This window comes from Phalaenopsis equestris, unplaced genomic scaffold (assembly GCF_001263595.1).
Source record: "Phalaenopsis equestris unplaced genomic scaffold, ASM126359v1 Scaffold219626, whole genome shotgun sequence".
In the NCBI taxonomy this organism is placed as follows: Eukaryota; Viridiplantae; Streptophyta; class Magnoliopsida; order Asparagales; family Orchidaceae; genus Phalaenopsis; species Phalaenopsis equestris.
The window spans coordinates 61,096-79,430 of NW_018237977.1; the positions used below are offsets into that span (position 1 = coordinate 61,096).

Here is an 18,335-nt window from a genome sequence, read left to right on the forward strand (position 1 = left end):
TAGCAGTTATAAAAAAAGGGATCTCATAAACTCTCTTTCCAGTGCCTCTATGCATGCGCATTTCATAGTTATGTACTTCCATCTAACCACTATATGCCAAAAAAAGTTAACTTTTTTCCCAAAACAAATAAAGACATTAGTTACAAAAAATCAAAATATAATTATGCGCTTCCATAGCTTTAAAATGGGTAAAATATGCACCTAATATTGTAAGCATCTGATACACAAAACTAGGCATTATGACAGAAATGTTTATTAATGTACATTCCCTATAAAAAGAGTTCATATCAATATTAAGCACATGATACATTATGAAGCAAATCATGTTTTCTTCTCTTACAAGCAGTATCAAACTACCAAAGTGTGGAAGCAATGGTTGCCAAGAACAAAATTATGTGATCGTACAAGCCTTTCCACACTAGGCAGTTTGTAATAAGCATTCCATTCATCGACTTTTAGAGATTGTGAATCCCATTTAATTTACCTCAAGATAAGGTATAAACTAGTTGGCGCTCATCTCTAAAGCAGCGGTTGCCCTTGAAGTAATAGGCCATCCAAGCTGCTTATTCACCATGGCACATGAACAAATAAATTGTCAACATCATATATAAAACAGCTCAATGTAATTGTAGGAATACAGAAACTGATATGTTCTCATTTTCGCCACACATCTTCTAGAAAAGTAATTCAAAATAAACCCTAAAATTCATACAACTACCTGAAACGGGCGTTCTGTTGCCAAAAGTTTATTCTCATTACCAAATTTTCTAAAGCAATGCCACAATTATACCGCAAAGAAGACATAACTTCCAGGGTATATAACATCATTAAACACATTTAGTGCTGTCAAATGTTTATTCAAATATGAAATTCAAACCTGCAGCTTATTCATTTCCATAATAAATGAATAAATGCACTTTCTGGTAGTCGAGCATCCAATTCTTTCTAGGCACACATACCGCTACATTCATTACAGTGTTACAAAGCAAAGTAATTATAAAAAATAATAAATTTCATATTTGACATTTCTAATAATACGCAACAGGCAGTCCTCTGAGCTGCTCCATGTAGGCTTAAATTGCCTTTTATTAAAGTAGTTTCTTAATTTCTTTTATTTGTTGTGAGTTGTATCTTTGGTGGAGGTTTCTAGGCTTTCCTTTTCTTGTGTGAGTTGTATTTTGTGCGATGGAACTTCCAGTTGATATTTTGTAATTCTTTTGTACGTTAATAAATTTCATTATGAGGTTCTATTAAAAAACATATTAAAGAGATTAATGAGAGTACAGTACTATAAAATGATAACCAAAGGGTGACAAATAAGCCCAACTTGAATTTATGTTATTTCAAGAGTACGGGGTTTGTTGTTCGAAAGTTCATATCAAATGCCTGGGAGCCATCATACAACAAAATTCATGTTAGGGGTTATTGGGTGCCATTCATACATAATATGACCATCAATGTATATGTCATAGTCGAGTACACTTAACACAGATTCTCTAATTTTATGAACCAAAATCCTGCCTAAAATGAGGTCATCAGGGATCTCAGCATACGGATCAGTACACTTGCCAATCGACTCTGAGGAGCATCCTATTAGCTTACCTAAGAACACCCTTGACTGGGAGTCGAAGACCTAACACTTCTTTAGTTATATTAGATTATTGCGTAGCATGTATGTGAGCATGGTGACTAAAACGTATGGTATCCTAAACTATATTATACAACAAAATTATATGATTAATATTTATCGCATCATTCAATTGTCCTTACTCCATATGGTTGACGGGAGCACTACAGTCAGCACCATCTACTCTTCTCTTATCTTTAGTTTATGCATCCTTTCTTGCCTATCACTAAGGCTGGCATTCGAGTCTACCAAACATCTGCTATAGAAATCATAGAGGCCACCAGAGCTCTTTTTCCTCCACCATGGGCCCACTTCATTAATGAGCAAATCCAATACCTCCAAATAAAATTTACTTTCGTCGATCAAAAGATAGATATCTTAGGCCACCAATTCGACTGCATTGAACACAATTAGAGTAGCCAATTTACTTGGTTGACCTAATTACTAGATTGGTTCATAAGCAATGTTGGAGATAGTTACACTCCACCTCCTGAATACACATACTCTTCAGAGTTTGGGCCAAATGAAGTGGCCTGTGGTGATGACAAGGAGTATATGATGAGCTCAAAATTTTCCTTCTTCCTCTAGAAAGACAGAGAGAGAGAGAGAGATGTTGTTTATTTTACTTTTCTTTGTGTTGTTCATTATATGGATGAAGAAACCCTGATGTGCTCCCTTATGACCGACCCCCTTGAGGGGTCCTGATTATAATTAGTATGATTATGTCCTCGAGCACGGGGACTATTATTTATGGTGATATCCTCCGCATGGGGTTTATTATTTACTTTGTCATGAATACATCCCCTTGTAGGGGTGAGAAATTTATATTCAAGAATGTTTTGATATGCCAAGTGGGAAATAATGTGTTTTCACAGTCATTATGTCAGGTTTTTTTACCCTTCATAAATCTGCTCCAAAACCTTAGAACTATCTGGAGCGCCTCAATTTTAAAGATCTAATTTTTGTGGTTTGACGATACCAAACATGATTATGCTTGATATTTTCCATGTTGATGTCACGATGTTGGTTAAGCATCTTTGTGTCCTAATATTTTTAGGCTCTATTAATCTCAATTTGATTGACATGGTTATAGGTATTGACATGGCATTGGGCACATAAGTAGCAACATGGTGCCACATCCAATGTCATGGTGCCCTAACATTTAAGTCCTAATATTAGCTCACAATTGGACAACTGATATGATGGTCTACTGTCATGACATCCATCATGTTAGTGGTGCCCAAATGGCTCATATTGAGTCGAGACACATGAGTTGACTCAGGGCATTTTGATACATACAAATTTTTTCTTCAATTAATGTGTGGTGGCACTTCATCATCATTTTGAAACCATGCCTGATGTTGTAGCTTGAAACTGACCTCTTTCCCGATAAACAGGGTAGCCTTATGCTACTGCTACCTCAAGTGTTGGAATTTTGTTTGGATTTTTTTGTGAGTGTTTTGTTTATGGAGTGATAAAGTCAACCTAGAGTGTTGAATCTTTGATCAAGATGCTCATTCATGGTTTCAAAGATTTCTTATTGTAATTTCACCCCTCTTCAAGTTGTAAGCTCTGGTTCCTTCCTGTTGCCTCAACTTCCCTCTACATTATGTTGGAGGCCTCGATGCCATTGTTAAAATTTGTAGTGATAACGAGAGTCTGTGAAGCACTCATTAAGACTTTCTGGTGTGCTATGTCATCCAAACATTTAGTAGGTGAGATTTCTCTCCCTTTCTTTGTTTGTTTTATAGAAAATCGTAGGTTCTATGTTAGGGAAACTAGATCAGGCTATTATTATAGGATACCTAGGTTAGATTCATGTGTCTCCTTATCATAGCCTTATTTTGTATTCATGAGTTCTCCTTTGAGAGTAGGGCTTTAGTTTGTCCTGGTGTCATAATTATGCTCTTTGGACGTTATGGTAATGATCCCATTTTTGGTGTGAAATGATATTTCAATATCTTCTTTCACTGTTAAATCACATTTCAACCTATTGGTAGTCATGTCTCATTACTTTTTTAGTCACACATAATGCAAGTTTTGTAGGAGCTAGTCACAATATTGCCTCTCAACAATGCAAACATGAGTGGACTTTGTTTTCGCTCAGAAAACTTTTGATGACCCGTAGTTAACCTCTACTTTAAGGTCTAGTGTCAGGTGTTGGTTGTTAACACCACAATGCCAGGAGTAAACCAAATTCTTACCTTGTTCTGTTTTATAAGGCACGTACTTGATACATTATCTTATGTAGAGCAATGGATATGAGATACTCGTTGTTCAGTTTGAAATAATTTTTAATTGGCCAAATCTATCAAATGTTGGTTTTAAAACCTAAGAAGTATGACAGTTTCTCCCTCAATTGTTGGTATAACCTTTTGCATGTGTGGAGACCTCCTTTTGATTTTTTAAACACTTCTTTAAGATTATTTTGGTGATTTTGAATGATTAGGTTCTCAATCTTTATAGATAGTTGACCCAAGGGTATGCTCTCCCAAAAAAATTTTACACTCATCGGTATGGGTAGTGGTCATGCTTTGTTTGATTGATTAACAAGGTTTATACTATTTGTGTTGCCTTTTTGGAATGAATTAGTGTAAGCTTTGTTTGAATGCTTAGCCCTCCTCCCCTCACTTACAATCTTTTCTTACATTACATGAGATAGCCATACTGACCTCTATTTTGCAGAACAAGTATTTTTTTTCTATTTTTTCCTTAAAACTTTTAGAGTCCACTAGGAAAGCCTGTAGTGGAAATAAGGTATAGGTGAGAGTCCTAAAGCTTATATCATGGACCATATGGCAATGAACATGAGTTGCTTGCTCGTGCCTTATACTTTAATTTTAGATTATAAATTTGTTGTATAGTTCTAGGATTGAATATGTATATATGGAGCTTGACCACTTCATTTTCTATTTCAATATATGGAACTCAACGAAAACCCGACATTTTATTTTTTTAATATTGTGTGTGTAAATGTACTGCACTATGCATATGTTCACTCTTTATTATGCTTGCATTTTGTCTAGATGAATCACTATTAAGTTGTTTAGAAGAAAATCTTTTGTTACAAAAAGCTATTCTTAAAATATTTATCATAATTAAATTTATGACCAAATATTCATTATTTTAAAATCTGATACTTTTCAGAATGGTTGTTGGACTAGATTTAAGAGAATCATATGATGCATGAATTTTCCTTCTTGCATATTAATAGGGCCACCATGATAAAGATGTTTTAGAAAATTGCATACATGTTGCATAATAAGAGAAAAGTACTCTTGTTTTTCAATATGACCAACCCAACATAAATTTTATATGATTAGGTGGTTGCCTAGTGCAGTAGAAGGTGTTAGAGGTTCTCCCAATCCATATGGGATTGTAAGTCCTTTGTGAGATAACATAGCTTTATATCTGAGTTGTTTGTTTTTTCTTCTTTCTGTAAAGGCTTTCTATCTAAACTTTTGGCAGGTACAATCGCTATTAAACCTTTTTTGTCTAGATTGAGTCAGAGGAACTTAGACTTTTTTTTTCCTTTGACTTCAACTCTATTGGATCGCTTCAAACGATGCAACACATGGGTTGTTGACGAAGTGATCTCTAACTAAGTTAGGTCACTTTCACAGCTTAGTAGATCTAGGGTCCCAATAGTCTGCGAGGACAATCCATGGAACCCCAACTAAGCTATCTCTACATGTCTAGGTGTTTCTTTGCTACTTGTTGATCTATCCCTTCAAGCACAGTCATTTCCTTTGTCTAAACTTTTTGTAGACTTGTACCGTAGGCCTTCTTAAGTTAGCAATATCCACCCACCATGCTATGGTGATTCACCGTTTGCCTTGTAGCCTATATTTTTCCCAATGATTAGAGGATCACATCTACCAGTACCATCAAAAATCTCTTTGCCAGCCTATATTTCAGGACTATTTTAAGCAAACACAACACCTTATATTATGAGTTTTCCTGAGTATTCCCCTGGTTATAATTGACCACAATATATGTCATGTGGGTGGTCTCTTTGAACCCAAATTTAATTTTGTATTCTGGTTGGTTACGAAGATCTTTCTATAAGATCTTTCTCGTATGTTTTCATAGGTTTAGCATGGTCTCATTCTCTTTAAACAGCTCTTCTTCGATTTATGTTACAAGGATTTTTTTATATAAATATCTTGATTGCTACTCTTTTTTGTTTCTTTTTTGTTTTTGTCCATCTTCAACTTTTTCTTTCTTCTCTTGTTTTTTAAGTAAGGGTGACCAATGAAACAGGATCTAAAGTGGACTAATGCCTAGAAAGCCATTCAGCTAGAACAAGAAAGGGGCGCGAACAAGTGTCTCGCAACTTATAAACTGAGGGCCTCCAATCATATAAAATTTACTATTAGACACATTTAACGTTTGCAGAGACCATAATAATGGTAGTGAGAATGGATTCAATAGAAATTTAGATGCTAACTCTAGCAATGATCATCCTTATTATTTTAGCCATAAGTGGACTGATATTGAAAGGAACCCCTAATTTGCTTTTAATCTTCCAAGTACCAGTTTTCAACCAAGAAGAGAGAAATATTAGGAAATTTAACCCAAAAAGAGATTTTTTTTTTAGTCGGCTTAAATTTAATGGTCCATTATGGACTTTCATGGAAAATCTTTATGAATCCATAATAAAAGATACAGTATTCTACACTTTGTCAATAACTGTAAGTTACCGTAGAAATGCCTCTTGCTGAGAGCATAACCAACGAGTGCTAGGTTATATTGCTTAGAGCCTTCTTCTATTCCGTCAAAAAAAAAATTTTTGTTATCTTGGAAAGGGATAAAAGAGAGATTACAATACATCTTTCTATCATATATCATGTGCAACTTCTTATCTCCTATCTTTCTTTTATATACGAGATTGACAATTCTCTAAAAATAACGTTATCTAATAATCCAATCCTTCAGTACTGTTTTATGCTATGAATCAAGTTTGTTTTTGCTTGTAATAGAGTCTGGCCCTTAAGACCAAAATGGTATGGCAAAGCCGGTACCCGCTTGGTGTAAGTACTTATGGAATTTGACGAACAAAACTATTAAAGAGAGAATAATTGAAAGGTGAGATTTACTCCGGAATTAAACCTGGATGTAAACAAAATCTTGTTAAACGAACTTCTTGGACAAAAGGTAATCTGCCTTTACAATAAATCTGAATATTGTGGATTTTGTTTGTAAATCCAAGATTTACTAAATTCTTCAAATCAGTAGATTTAACTGGGTGTTGTGGGTACGAGCGCATCCTGCGAAAATGAAACTGTGAAGTTACTTTCCTCCAATTTTTCAGGTGGAGAATGATGGGAGTTTCGGTCCCTATACGTCGTTATCGTTTCATTGCCTTCCCAACTAGGTCTAAGTGAGACTGTATCACGATGGTTAGGTAACGAAGACGAAGGTGATGATTTTGGGAGCAGGAGAAGAACATAAGCAAGGGTGAAGAACATAAATTATATAATAAAATTCAAAGTAGTGCCTAATTAATATAATTATTAACTAATTAATTAATTTGGATTATTTCTTAATAAGTAATTAGTTCAATAAAATATTATTATCAATTAATTAAATTAGTAAATAATTAATTATTGATATGCTTAACTACTATTTATAAATTGAATTTAATTAATATTAATAATTAATTTTAAATACATAACAACCCTTTAAATCCTCACAACAATCGTCAAACAATTTTATAAAATTTAATAGAATTTACAAAATTATTTGTCAAATAAGTTTTAAGATTGGCTCGTGTTCGGCTCGTTCGAAATAGCTCGTGTTCGAAATTGGCTCGTGTTCGAAATAGGCTCGTGAACAGTGTGTTCGTGTTCGACTCGATTTAAATATTTGTGTTCGTGTTCGGCTCGAAATTGGCTCGTTAAACTAAAATTTAGAAAAATAGATGTAAAGAGTGGATTCGAACCTGGATCAAATCTATACAAAAAAAGACACTAACTACATTGTCACATGAGGTGTTATGATTTAAACTTAGACATAAACATATATAACATATTATTATATAAATAATATATGTAATATATTGTTATATAAAAAGTTATATAATTTTTTTTTCGAGTCATTTCGAGCCGAACACGAGCGAACAAACTGTTGTTCGTGTTCGACTCGTTTAGAGTTCGAGCTTAAAAATTTGTTCGTGTTCGGCTCGTTAGACTTAACGAACGAGTCGAACACGAGCCGCTTAACGAGCCGAACACGAGCTTGAGGGCCATTCCGGTTTGTTATGATCGTTGGGGAGAGAATGTTGAATTTCTTATCATTTTATATATCTTATATAATTATAATAAATAATTATTAATTCCAACAAATATTTCACCACATAGTAGGGTACGGTCTCAGGATAGAGCGAACAAAAAGGTCTCGATCAATCTTGTGCGGTGCGAGACGATGCAAGCGCTTCTACTCGACAATGGCGGCCTCCGCTCTCTTCCTCCCAACCTTACCCCCGCTGAAACTTCTATCCACGGAAAAAGTAAACCTAACCCTATAGAATCGTTATGCTTCTTTCTCCCTCTTCATTGAGGTAAAAATTGATCTTTTGATGCAGCTTAATGAAACTTAATAGAGATTGCAGATTTTTCTCTGCACTTCCCTCCCCGCGTAGGACAACTCCAATGGCCGAATTCAGCCATCATCAGATCCGAAGGAAGCAGAAGAAAGCGTCCTCAGCAACGCAGCGTGTCCTCGAATAAACCCAGAGGAGGAGGAGGAGACGATGAGTTGAAGCGGAGATCCAAATCCCCTGATAACGACGAGATACTTGCATTGTTTAGGAGGATTCAATCTTCCATCTCGAAGGAAGGAGAAGCTAAAGTTCCGAGAAGAAGAAGGCGTGGGATTGCTGATTCAGTTTCTCCAGAAAGTAGAAAATCCAGAGGTTTGAGAAAGTTCGTAAAGTTCCTTTCTTTTTGTTTGTTTTGATTGTTTGTCAGGCAAAGTTACTGTGTTTTGATGTTAGAAAGCGGGAAAGAGCAGGGAGGAAGGGGAAGCGGATTAGAAGATGCTGCTGCGTTGGAGAATTCAAAAATTCAGAGACCTTTGTCGAAATTTGTTAGGAGGTCACCTATTCCTGTGGCATCGCCAGCTGAAGATAAGGGTTTGTTTAAGAAGGAAGATGAGGGGGAGAGGGAACAGGAAGTGAAGGAGGTAGAAGAAAAGAGGGCTGGTTCTGAGGTGTCTGAAATGCAGAAGATTGATGAAATGAAGCTTTCTGAGCTGAAAGGGCTTGCAAGGGGAGAAGGGATTAAGGGTATTTCAAAACTTAAGAAAGGTGAGCTGTTGCAATTGCTGAAGGAGAGGCTGAAAACTGCTGCTTGATTAAATTGGGTTGTTGAAGAAATTGCGGTGAACTCATTTGTTGGAAAATTTTAATGTGTTGTTGGTGAATGATACTAGAGTTTTGTTTTGTTGATCAAGGAGAAACTTTTGTTGAGCTCATTATTGTTTTACCTTTGATGCCATGAGAGGTTATTTTCTACATCCCCATTGATTTTTAAATTATAGTATAGATGAACTAACTTTTGGACTTTTTGGTTGGCATTAAGATCCATTGTAATTGATATGATGAAAGCATCTTAATTCAGTACGCGTATTGTTTTTTAAATTTTTTTTAAGGAGTGCTGGAATTATTTCCATCCATAAAATAATGGATGGTATAGTTGTGTTGAATCGCTTTTGGACGTATGTTCTCGTATAATCAATGAATTCATACAATTCAAGAGAGATCTTATGAAGGAGGTGGAAGGGAGCTGAGGATTTCAGAGAGTATTTCTCTCTTAATTGAAGCAAGGAAAAAAGATCCTCTTATCTCCTTTTACCTTCTATTTATACATCATAGAACTTACGTACCCGCAAAGGGCTCTAAATAATAAATAAAATATAATATTATAGATTGTATTGTATGAGGCCGATATAGAGCCGCCATTAATAAGATCCTCAGCATGGATATTAAACAACCAATAAATAGATGTGGATGTTGATGGAGCAAAATTTTCTTCTAAATTGTTCATCGTGTTCAGTGATTCCTCTAGATAGATGTCAGTGAGCTAGGTAGAAGAGCTTTATTGGTGCGAACGAGCTTGGTAAAAGAGCTTGAGGAGCATGAGTGAACTCCGCCAAACGTACTCGCCTGAAGGCGTGAGATTGGCGAGCTTCTTCGGAGGAACTTGTGTAAATGCTAATAAGCTTATGCAAAGGTATTCGTTGGGTCCTTCTAAGCGGCAAAACACCCTGTAGTTTGTCATTCCAAAAAGTACGGCTAACGAGTACAATCAGTTCGGTCGTGGTCAAAACATCAAGTGCATGGCTAATGGGCTCGATCCATTAAGTCCATGAAACCCACTTAGTATTTGTGTTATCCCCTTACTAAGAAAATTCTTTTTTTGATATACATTTAGTTTTTTTTTAATTCTCTTAGCTCTTTGACAGAATAATATAAGAAGAATGAGAGAATGTGAGAACAAGTGACATCTACAAACTATCAAAGAAATACAGAATCACAACAAGTGCTCTAGCTAATTGGGACTCGACGATAGATTATTAAGTGTTTGATTGAAATAACGATTTCTACCACCGTCAAACTTTGCAATCTTAGATTTAGAGGACAGTCGCAAGGGCTCGTTGTTGGCCTCAGATTTTCCTTCCTTTTAAGGCATAGTTGTTAGACCTGCAGGGAGTAATCCGGCGTGCTCCCGAGCAAAGTATGGACTATGCCTCATCCAGCAACTTTTTTAGGCGGCTAAGTCGATCAATTCCAAAATGATAAACCATATAAAGTGCATGAGATTTTCTTCTTGCCCAGTTATGTTGGGCGAGGATATTTTCCAGTTAATGTGTGAAGGATTTAAGACTTCTCTATTATGGAAGGTGTGTTGATATTGGCTTTTTTGCATTGTTCTAGAATAACTATCATATCATTTCAGATAGGTACTATGTGGACATTTGTAATTGTCAGTTTTATTTTTTGACAGAGAGTCGGTGTATTTATAGAACCACATGGATTTGAAGATTTAATTATTTAAATAATCAAACACAGCATTAAAAGTAATATACAATCTCGAGTGATAAAAGTATTACTTATGATGGGTTTGATTACTTAAATTAAGGAATATTGGATATTTGCAATGGTCTACGATTAAAACCGATAATCATTCCCCTATGTAATTGGAAGACTAGATAATGTTTAGATTAAATATTGGTTATAAACCTTTTGTATAAGTTAGCTCTTATAATTAATTACATCTTAAGCAACAGAAGTTTTTTTAAGAAAACTCAGTTATAGCTATGATTTTGTTTTCAAGAAAATTTCATTGATTATTAAGAACCTTAAATGTAGAACAATTTTTAATGAAAATCAAAAGTGGAACAATTATTAAGGAAACTCAAAAGTAGAACAATTATTAATGAAACTCAAAGAAAGAAAAGGCAAGAAATGTTAGGAGATACTGAGGCTTAAAATTGGAACAATTATTAATGAAACTCAAAGAAAGAAAATGTAAGAGATGTTGGAGGTACCGAGGACACTCAGAGGCTCAAAAGTGAAACAATTATTAGTGAAACTCAAAGAAAGAAATGGTAAGAGATGTTAGAAATATTGAAGACACTCAGTGATATTTCAAATATTGAGGAAAAGGCTGTCATTTAAATCACCTAATTACAGTAAAAATCATTTATGGTCGGTCTCAAATGAATACAAGATAGGTTAGGTTGTTAGTTATTAGAAATAACACATCTTACAACTTGATTATAAATCAAACTACATAAGTATGAATGATATGCATAATATTTTAAGAATAATGCTAATATATTTTTTCTATTTAAAAAATCAATATTCGACAGTTCATCATACTCAAGTATTTTATTAGTTTTGGTTACCTTTTAGTGTCGAGTGATTATAACAAGCTGTTTTGGTTCCTTTTTAAGAGTATCGGAGTCACCAACTTGCATTATCGTCATATGATCCCTTTTCCAAATAAATACTCTCTCGGATCATAGAAATGATCTGAGGATGAGAGGAATCGAAAAAAAAGGATATATGACAAAATTTTGACAAATAAATTTTAAAGGAAACAAGGAGGGCTTATGTGAGATCATGCTCGTATGATAGGTCAAGAATATATGTAGAGAAGACATCGATTCGAAACATCTTGAAATACTATCCACAAAGAGAATTCTTATATAAGCCACCCATGTAACCGGAGAGTCAAGTTTTTATGCTTGTTTTGGGTTTCAGAGTACTCCCAAAAAAATAAATTCCTTTGGTAAATTATATCTTGGGAAATGCCCAAGAATTTTCTCGATAAAAAGGGTCATGCTTATATTATTTATGATATCCAGTTAATTGGAAAACCAAGGATTTTTATTATTTCAAATAGGAGAATCTCGATGCTTTCGATGCCATAATGGGTTATAAAGCAAATGATGAATCATTGTATCTACTACAGGCGACAACACCTGAACATGCAAGGCCCACGAGACGACATCAACGATTTTTCAAATAAAGGTTAGGGCTCAAAGGAGGTGTCAAGAAAAAGGGGAGGATTCCTCAAGTAGGTAGAGGTAGCTGGGCCAAGATACTACGAATTCCTCATCCCAAGTTATGAAAACTCTGAGTCTACTTGGTCGTAACTGTAGTCGACCCAACCCGACCATGGACCCGTTGTCAACAGTCTATGAATTGCATTGTCCAAGGGAAGCTGTAAGACCTTGATTCAAAGGAAACAAGACTTTAATTTTCTAGGACCTTCTAAAATCTAGAATAGGTGAAAGTGGGAATTATACTCATCAATTAAATGATAAAAATATCGCTGGAATGAAAGAGAAAAGAGAGGTCCGACCACAAAGCCAAAAAACTCTCACAAAAGACTTAAACCCTAGTTAGGGTCGAGGAAGTCTCTAAGACCCTAAGCATGCTAGACAACACCTAAGTAAAAATTTATGTTGGACCACTCGATTGAAGAAGCACGGGGGCGCTTCTCAGGACATGCGAAATGATGCAGTTATTTGCAATTAAATTCAAATGTTGAGGCTCTGTTGGGGGTGATTTAGAAGGTAGTCATGCATGCAACCCATTTTAAATCCGACCAAAGGCCATATAGAAAAGTAAAGCAGAAAGTAATGCTGATTTTAAAATTTAGATATTTTAATCCGAAATTTTTTTTATCTTGATTTTTTATTATTAGGATTTTTAAAAGGATATTTTTTGTGTCATTAAAGAGCCTAGATTGTATATTCGTAGGATTCACAGAGAAACCAAAAAGGTGAGAAAATTAAATTTAGCACATTGCGCAATGTAAATAAGTTAAAAAAATAAATACCAACATATCAGGTGTCGTTGGGTTTGCAACATAGCCCAAAAAGCAAGAAAAGACAGTCGACTTCACATATTCATGCATGACTCTAATTCTATACATTAATAAAAAAATCAGACTTAAGGTACCGCACTCAAGCAAACTACTCCTGGTCCCCGTCACATGGTTTCGTGTGTCAAGCACCTTCAAACTCGTGCTCATACCTTATATCCAATACAGACTTCGTCATAAGAATTTAAACAAATATAGAAGAAAATTTAAGAAAAGAGCCGACCTGCAGAAGAGTTGATACGAGTTATATTCATGCAACACATAATGAGCCATGTTTGGCAAGAGGGGAGCTTAAAAGTACATGTAAAAAATGTTAACTTTTAAATCATTACTTGCTTCCTTTTTTATGTACCTTTAAGAATGGCTCCCTACATAAAAAGCCGCCCTTAAATATACTAGGGCTCATGTCTCACACCAAGGAAACACACAAAGAAACAAACAAAGGATGTCTGACAAGGGCAAAAACCAAAGAACAGTAGTCAGGACATCAAAAAGACTACCTAAGCACCCTAGTCATAGACTAGCAAATCAACTATTACATGGTGTCATAGTTATAACATCTAAGTTTGTACAAGGTGCAGGGATGAATGCTACCATATGAATTTGACGAGTTCGCTAACATTGGCCCTGCCCTAAAGATCCAAGGGGTTTAATGTATATCACCCAACATGATTTTAAAAAAGTTGGCACTACAAATGACCTAGTTTTGCTAATTGCATAATTTTAAAACAGGCACAGGATATCAAACGTAGAGAAAATATAAGAAAATCCTTTATTTTAAAATACGATCATTAAATGTGGTATCATAACATGCATGGTGACATACATTACAACCATTGAAACCTAAGCACAATCATGTGTGTGTTCATCCAGATGCAATAACTCGCATTGTTCATTGAAATTTACTCGACAAACAATGCTCGTTAAAGCATCGTGACCAACAATGGGTCACTCACATAATGAGTCCAATTTGCTATCAAGACATGAAGCCCATGTGCATGCAATCACACAGTAAGGTTCAATATATTGTGATCACTTGGCTGAGGTATAATTGATTACGATGGATGCCTAAAGAAGATTTAAGCATCATGCAAAATGCAAGTGAAAAACATGTGAAAAATGCAAAATAACATAATCAAAATTTAAAGTTTGTAGTGACTTGAGGGCAAGTAACATTTAAGTTTGGTGGATTTTGAATATGTTTACAAAGTGTGTATGAAATGTCTCTTAATTCTTGCATTTTGTATGATTATAGTATGTTTTGAGGAAGGTTTTTGTGTTGTCTTGTAGTTTGCAGCAAAAAGGGGATCGAACATAACTCAAAATGAGTAATTTGGAGATAATTTTTGGTCTGACGCCTAGGGGCCGGCCGGGCCAGAGACGCCTTGACGCCAATCCCAATCTAGAAAGGTGCATTTTTTTGAGAGCTTGGAAAGTTAGCGCCAGGCTAGTACAGCCTAGGCGTCAAGCATGCAACACCTATTTGTCGGGTCAATGGCGCTTAGGCGCCCCCAAATAGAGTAATTTCACCACATTTTCCGTGAGATTCGATAGTAGGCATTGCCTAAGTAGCACCCAAGCAACACACTACCAATGCATCGCGATAGAGCGCCTTGTAATTAGATATTGCAGTTTTAAGCACAACTGATTGGCGCCTAGGGGTTAGCTACTAGGCGGCTGGGAGCTAAAATGCAAAAAATGACGGTTTCAGTGGTTCAAAACTTTGATTCACTGAGGGAAGTATAGAAAGGATGAACACGAAGTTCCAAAGGCTTTTCCTGCGTTCTGCCATTCAAAAGGGAGGAACTTGGAGGGAGAAGACAGAAGAAGAACCACAAAGGGAGAAGCGAGATTTGATAGAATTTGAGAGACTTATGATGTAATTTCATCTTCTTTCAATTGTGAAAAAAGGGAGATAAGTTTTCTTGAGTTTTGCTTTGTGTTTTGCATTATTCTACTATTAAGACTTCTGAATTTAAATTTCTCTTTCAATCAAATGAATTTGTTGATGTGTTCAAGCATGAGTAGTGAGTAATCTCTAATTCTCCGTTGTGACGGGGAAGTAAGATTGATGGATGTGAAGGTTTTTGTTAGATTTTGTGCGTAAACATATTTGGTCATGATTAACCTTCTGATTTTCCTTTACTTTTCATGTTTGTCATGTGATTTGTTAAAATCTATTGTGAATTATGAATCTTGAAAGAGATCATAATAAAATCAACAAAGTTAATCACATTAGCCTAAGGGAATAAGGATATATCATTTAGGGTAGTGCAAACTTATGGATAGAATGTTACGATTGGGTTAGTAATTGGATTTTTGTAAATATATCTAATTTCAAGCCAAACTTTTTTATACAAGCAAATAAGATTTTCACTTTCAAAAATCTTATTTGAACCATTCTAAGAAAGAACTTTTAAGTATTTGAAAAACCCTTCACCTTCTTCGTGGTTAACTTAGGATTATTTTATAAGATTTTCAGTAAATCATCATTTCAGGCTAGGATTGAAGATTGCATGCTACAATTTTTTCTATACGAGCTCAACTCGTTCCCTATGGGATCGACACGCGGAATTCCATTCTCTGTACGATGCCACGTATACTTGTGTGAGCCGCTTTGCTTCGTAGCACTTGGTGTGTGTCATTTGAGCATACAACTACTACAATATTATATGAATCCTCATACTCTATAGATAAAATATTTGAAATTAAAGAGTGTTGATATAGTGTTTCATTCTAAAATTTAGTTACCAAGAACATGGGATCTAGCATATTAGAGTTTATTTTGATGTATAGTTTAATTTTGGATGACCATGCAATATTAACTTCTTGAGTCATATAATGTTTGGGCTAATGTATATTCTTGGGTCATTCCTTATATTTTGTCATGTGTTATGAGTCTTACTCTCTGTTGTGTTGCATGATGATAATTATATGGCCATAGAGAATGAACATTAACCTTTTCATCGATTAACCAAAGCCAAAATTAGCCCTTTTAGCTTTTTAACCCGTCATTGACTTCTTTCATATAAAATTGATCTCTATTATCATTTACCAAGTCAAACTTTGACATGTGAATCATCATCCTAATCAATGTGGCCTGCACCTCCTCTCCTCTTTTCGTACAATATCTTAAATTACCAATATCATGTGTTAAAACCACCCAAAATATTTGAAAATTACCTACAAATCTTAAAATCCTCCCCTCCAATTACTCCTTTTATGTCCATTGCATGGTTTTACATTTCCTTCCCTTCATCTTTGGCAAGCTTGCACGAGCGTTTATAATATAATGACTTTCTCTTGAATTTGAATATTTATGTCATTAAATGCAATTGTTTACACAACATTACTCTTCATTATGTGCTTACCATTCTAAGTGTAGAACAAGAGTTACCTCTTAATTGTAATTTATAAGGATTAAAGAAGAACCCTACAGCGAGAATATTAATAAAGATCAACTTATCCACACTAATATTTGTTTCCTCAAAATTTATCAAAGGTTAGATTATCCAAAATATCTACTTCTCTTTAATTTCTATAGGATTAGACATCTATAATGATTAACATTACTAGAGCTTGAATCATCTCACTATAGTTATGAGCTTCCAATCATATTTAGCTATATAGTAGTTATTTGTTTATCAACATTCAATCATAAGTACATTCAAGCATTATTGACTAAATCATCATACTTTCATATTCATATGTAATTTGCATTATTCCCATAATAATTTACACTCATCCTACAATGATTTGCAATTGCCTAATCAAGAGTTAGGTGGAATGTTAGACCATGCTATACATTGCCCAACAATAGCAAATAAACCTTTGACTAATCAAGGACAAATAAAATAAAAATGCAACATATAAATATTATTTTATCTCCCCTTTACAAGAATTACACACACACTTCCATATTATTAAAGCAATAAAAACATAATGCAAAAAAAAAATAATAATAAAAATAAAAGATTTGTTCAGCATGCAACATCATTGAGTGACAATGGACCTAAATGCCTACAGTGTACAATGCCATCTTCATCTCTTTATGTTAAAAAGAGTCCCCTGGATAAAATAACAACTCTACAATCTGTAACCTTTGGAAGGGGAGAAGCTACATCAGCCAAAGCTTTCCCGGAAGTACCACTGAAGTATAAAAGCTATCGCAAGGAATGAAACAAAGAAACTGCAGAATCTTCGGCTGGTCCAATAGCTACCCTGATAATGCGAGTTTCTGTTGTTGGAGCCCCCATTCCTTCTTCTACCATCATGCCAGACTTCCATGAAACTGAAATCTTCCTTGCCAATAATGCTTTTCACATTCAAACCACAAATTTCACAAAGCCTGCATTTTAAACGAGGGCTCTTATTTCAGCCATATGAAGTATAAAATGTGAGTTCCATGGTTTAACTGCATGTAATGAGCCTTACACATTCCACAAGCCATAAGAAGTAATTTTTTTATAAATAGAAGATAACTGGTATTGCTTGATTCTTAATAAAAATGTTGACAAGCCATGACAACGCACTTCTATAAACATCAAAATAATCGGTGAAGTTGCATCTCCTTCCTCTTCTTTCTTGCATTCGCTATTGTCAAGCCATCTCTTAAATGTCCACGTGTCTAGGCCGCTAGATCTCCCATGCCCATGTTCAAATCCGAAACCACAAACTCTCTTTTGTCGCCGATACCTCTCCACAACGATAAAAAACTAAGCCCTCTCTGTTCCTACTATTCAAAGAAAGTATTGGAAGAGATGGCAGAGCAACTGAGTTGCAGTGGAGTTGGCGAAGGGACAACTGATTTTGCTGACAAAGATACTGTTTCTAATGGAAGGCTGTTATTTATGGGCCTATTATAATGCTTTGGGTTCTATGAGTGTTAAAAGAATTAATTTTAATGTGACATGAAATATAAAAAATTTTGAGTGCAATGTATGTAAATCCTCATATAAAATATATGTATATATACATGTACGTCTATATATATATGTGTGTGCGCAGGTGCGCACTCGTGCAAAAGGCGAGAGAGATTTCTAAAAAAATATTGAGTGGGAACTCTTTTGGGCATGTCGTCCAACTAGCATGAACTAAAAGACATCAGAGTTTAGGATTTAAATCATTTAAGGCTCAAATGATAATATTGACCTCCATCATTTAAAATAATAATAATAATAATTCTGTTTAAAAACATTCCTCTCCTCCAACCAATAAAGTGTAAAGCAAAAAAGATGAAAATGAAAGTTAAGTTTGCGAATATATGCTTGCCCGACAGTCACTCAACGAAATATGCCAAATAAGAGAGG

General features: G+C 35.0%; 2 protein-coding genes across 4 annotated transcripts in view; one reads left to right on the forward strand and one right to left on the reverse strand.

Moving 5' to 3' along the window:
* The first annotated feature begins 8,004 nt into the window (after positions 1 to 8,004).
* Positions 8,005 to 9,199, forward strand: LOC110037455. 3 transcript variants are annotated; one of them, XM_020742112.1, is made up of 3 exons: positions 8,005 to 8,138; positions 8,232 to 8,543; positions 8,625 to 9,199. In XM_020742112.1, exons 1-3 carry the CDS (start codon positions 8,054 to 8,056, stop codon positions 8,981 to 8,983), a joined length of 756 nt encoding a protein of 251 aa, XP_020597771.1. In that variant the 5' UTR covers positions 8,005 to 8,053; the 3' UTR covers positions 8,984 to 9,199. The 3 variants fall into 3 exon arrangements, 2 of the variants coding, with proteins under 2 accessions (XP_020597771.1, XP_020597772.1); XM_020742113.1 differs by having other exon boundaries at positions 8,241 to 8,543; XR_002295339.1 differs by lacking the exon at positions 8,625 to 9,199 and having other exon boundaries at positions 8,057 to 8,138; positions 8,214 to 8,311.
* A 7,745-nt stretch (positions 9,200 to 16,944) lies between these two features.
* LOC110037457 overlaps positions 16,945 to 18,335 on the reverse strand; it is a 7,544-nt gene continuing 6,153 nt past the window's right edge. The window contains exon 2 of the mRNA XM_020742114.1: positions 16,945 to 17,374. Coding sequence (XP_020597773.1) covers positions 17,149 to 17,374 — 226 coding nt within the window. The 3' untranslated portion in view covers positions 16,945 to 17,148. The remainder of the gene's footprint in view (positions 17,375 to 18,335) is intronic.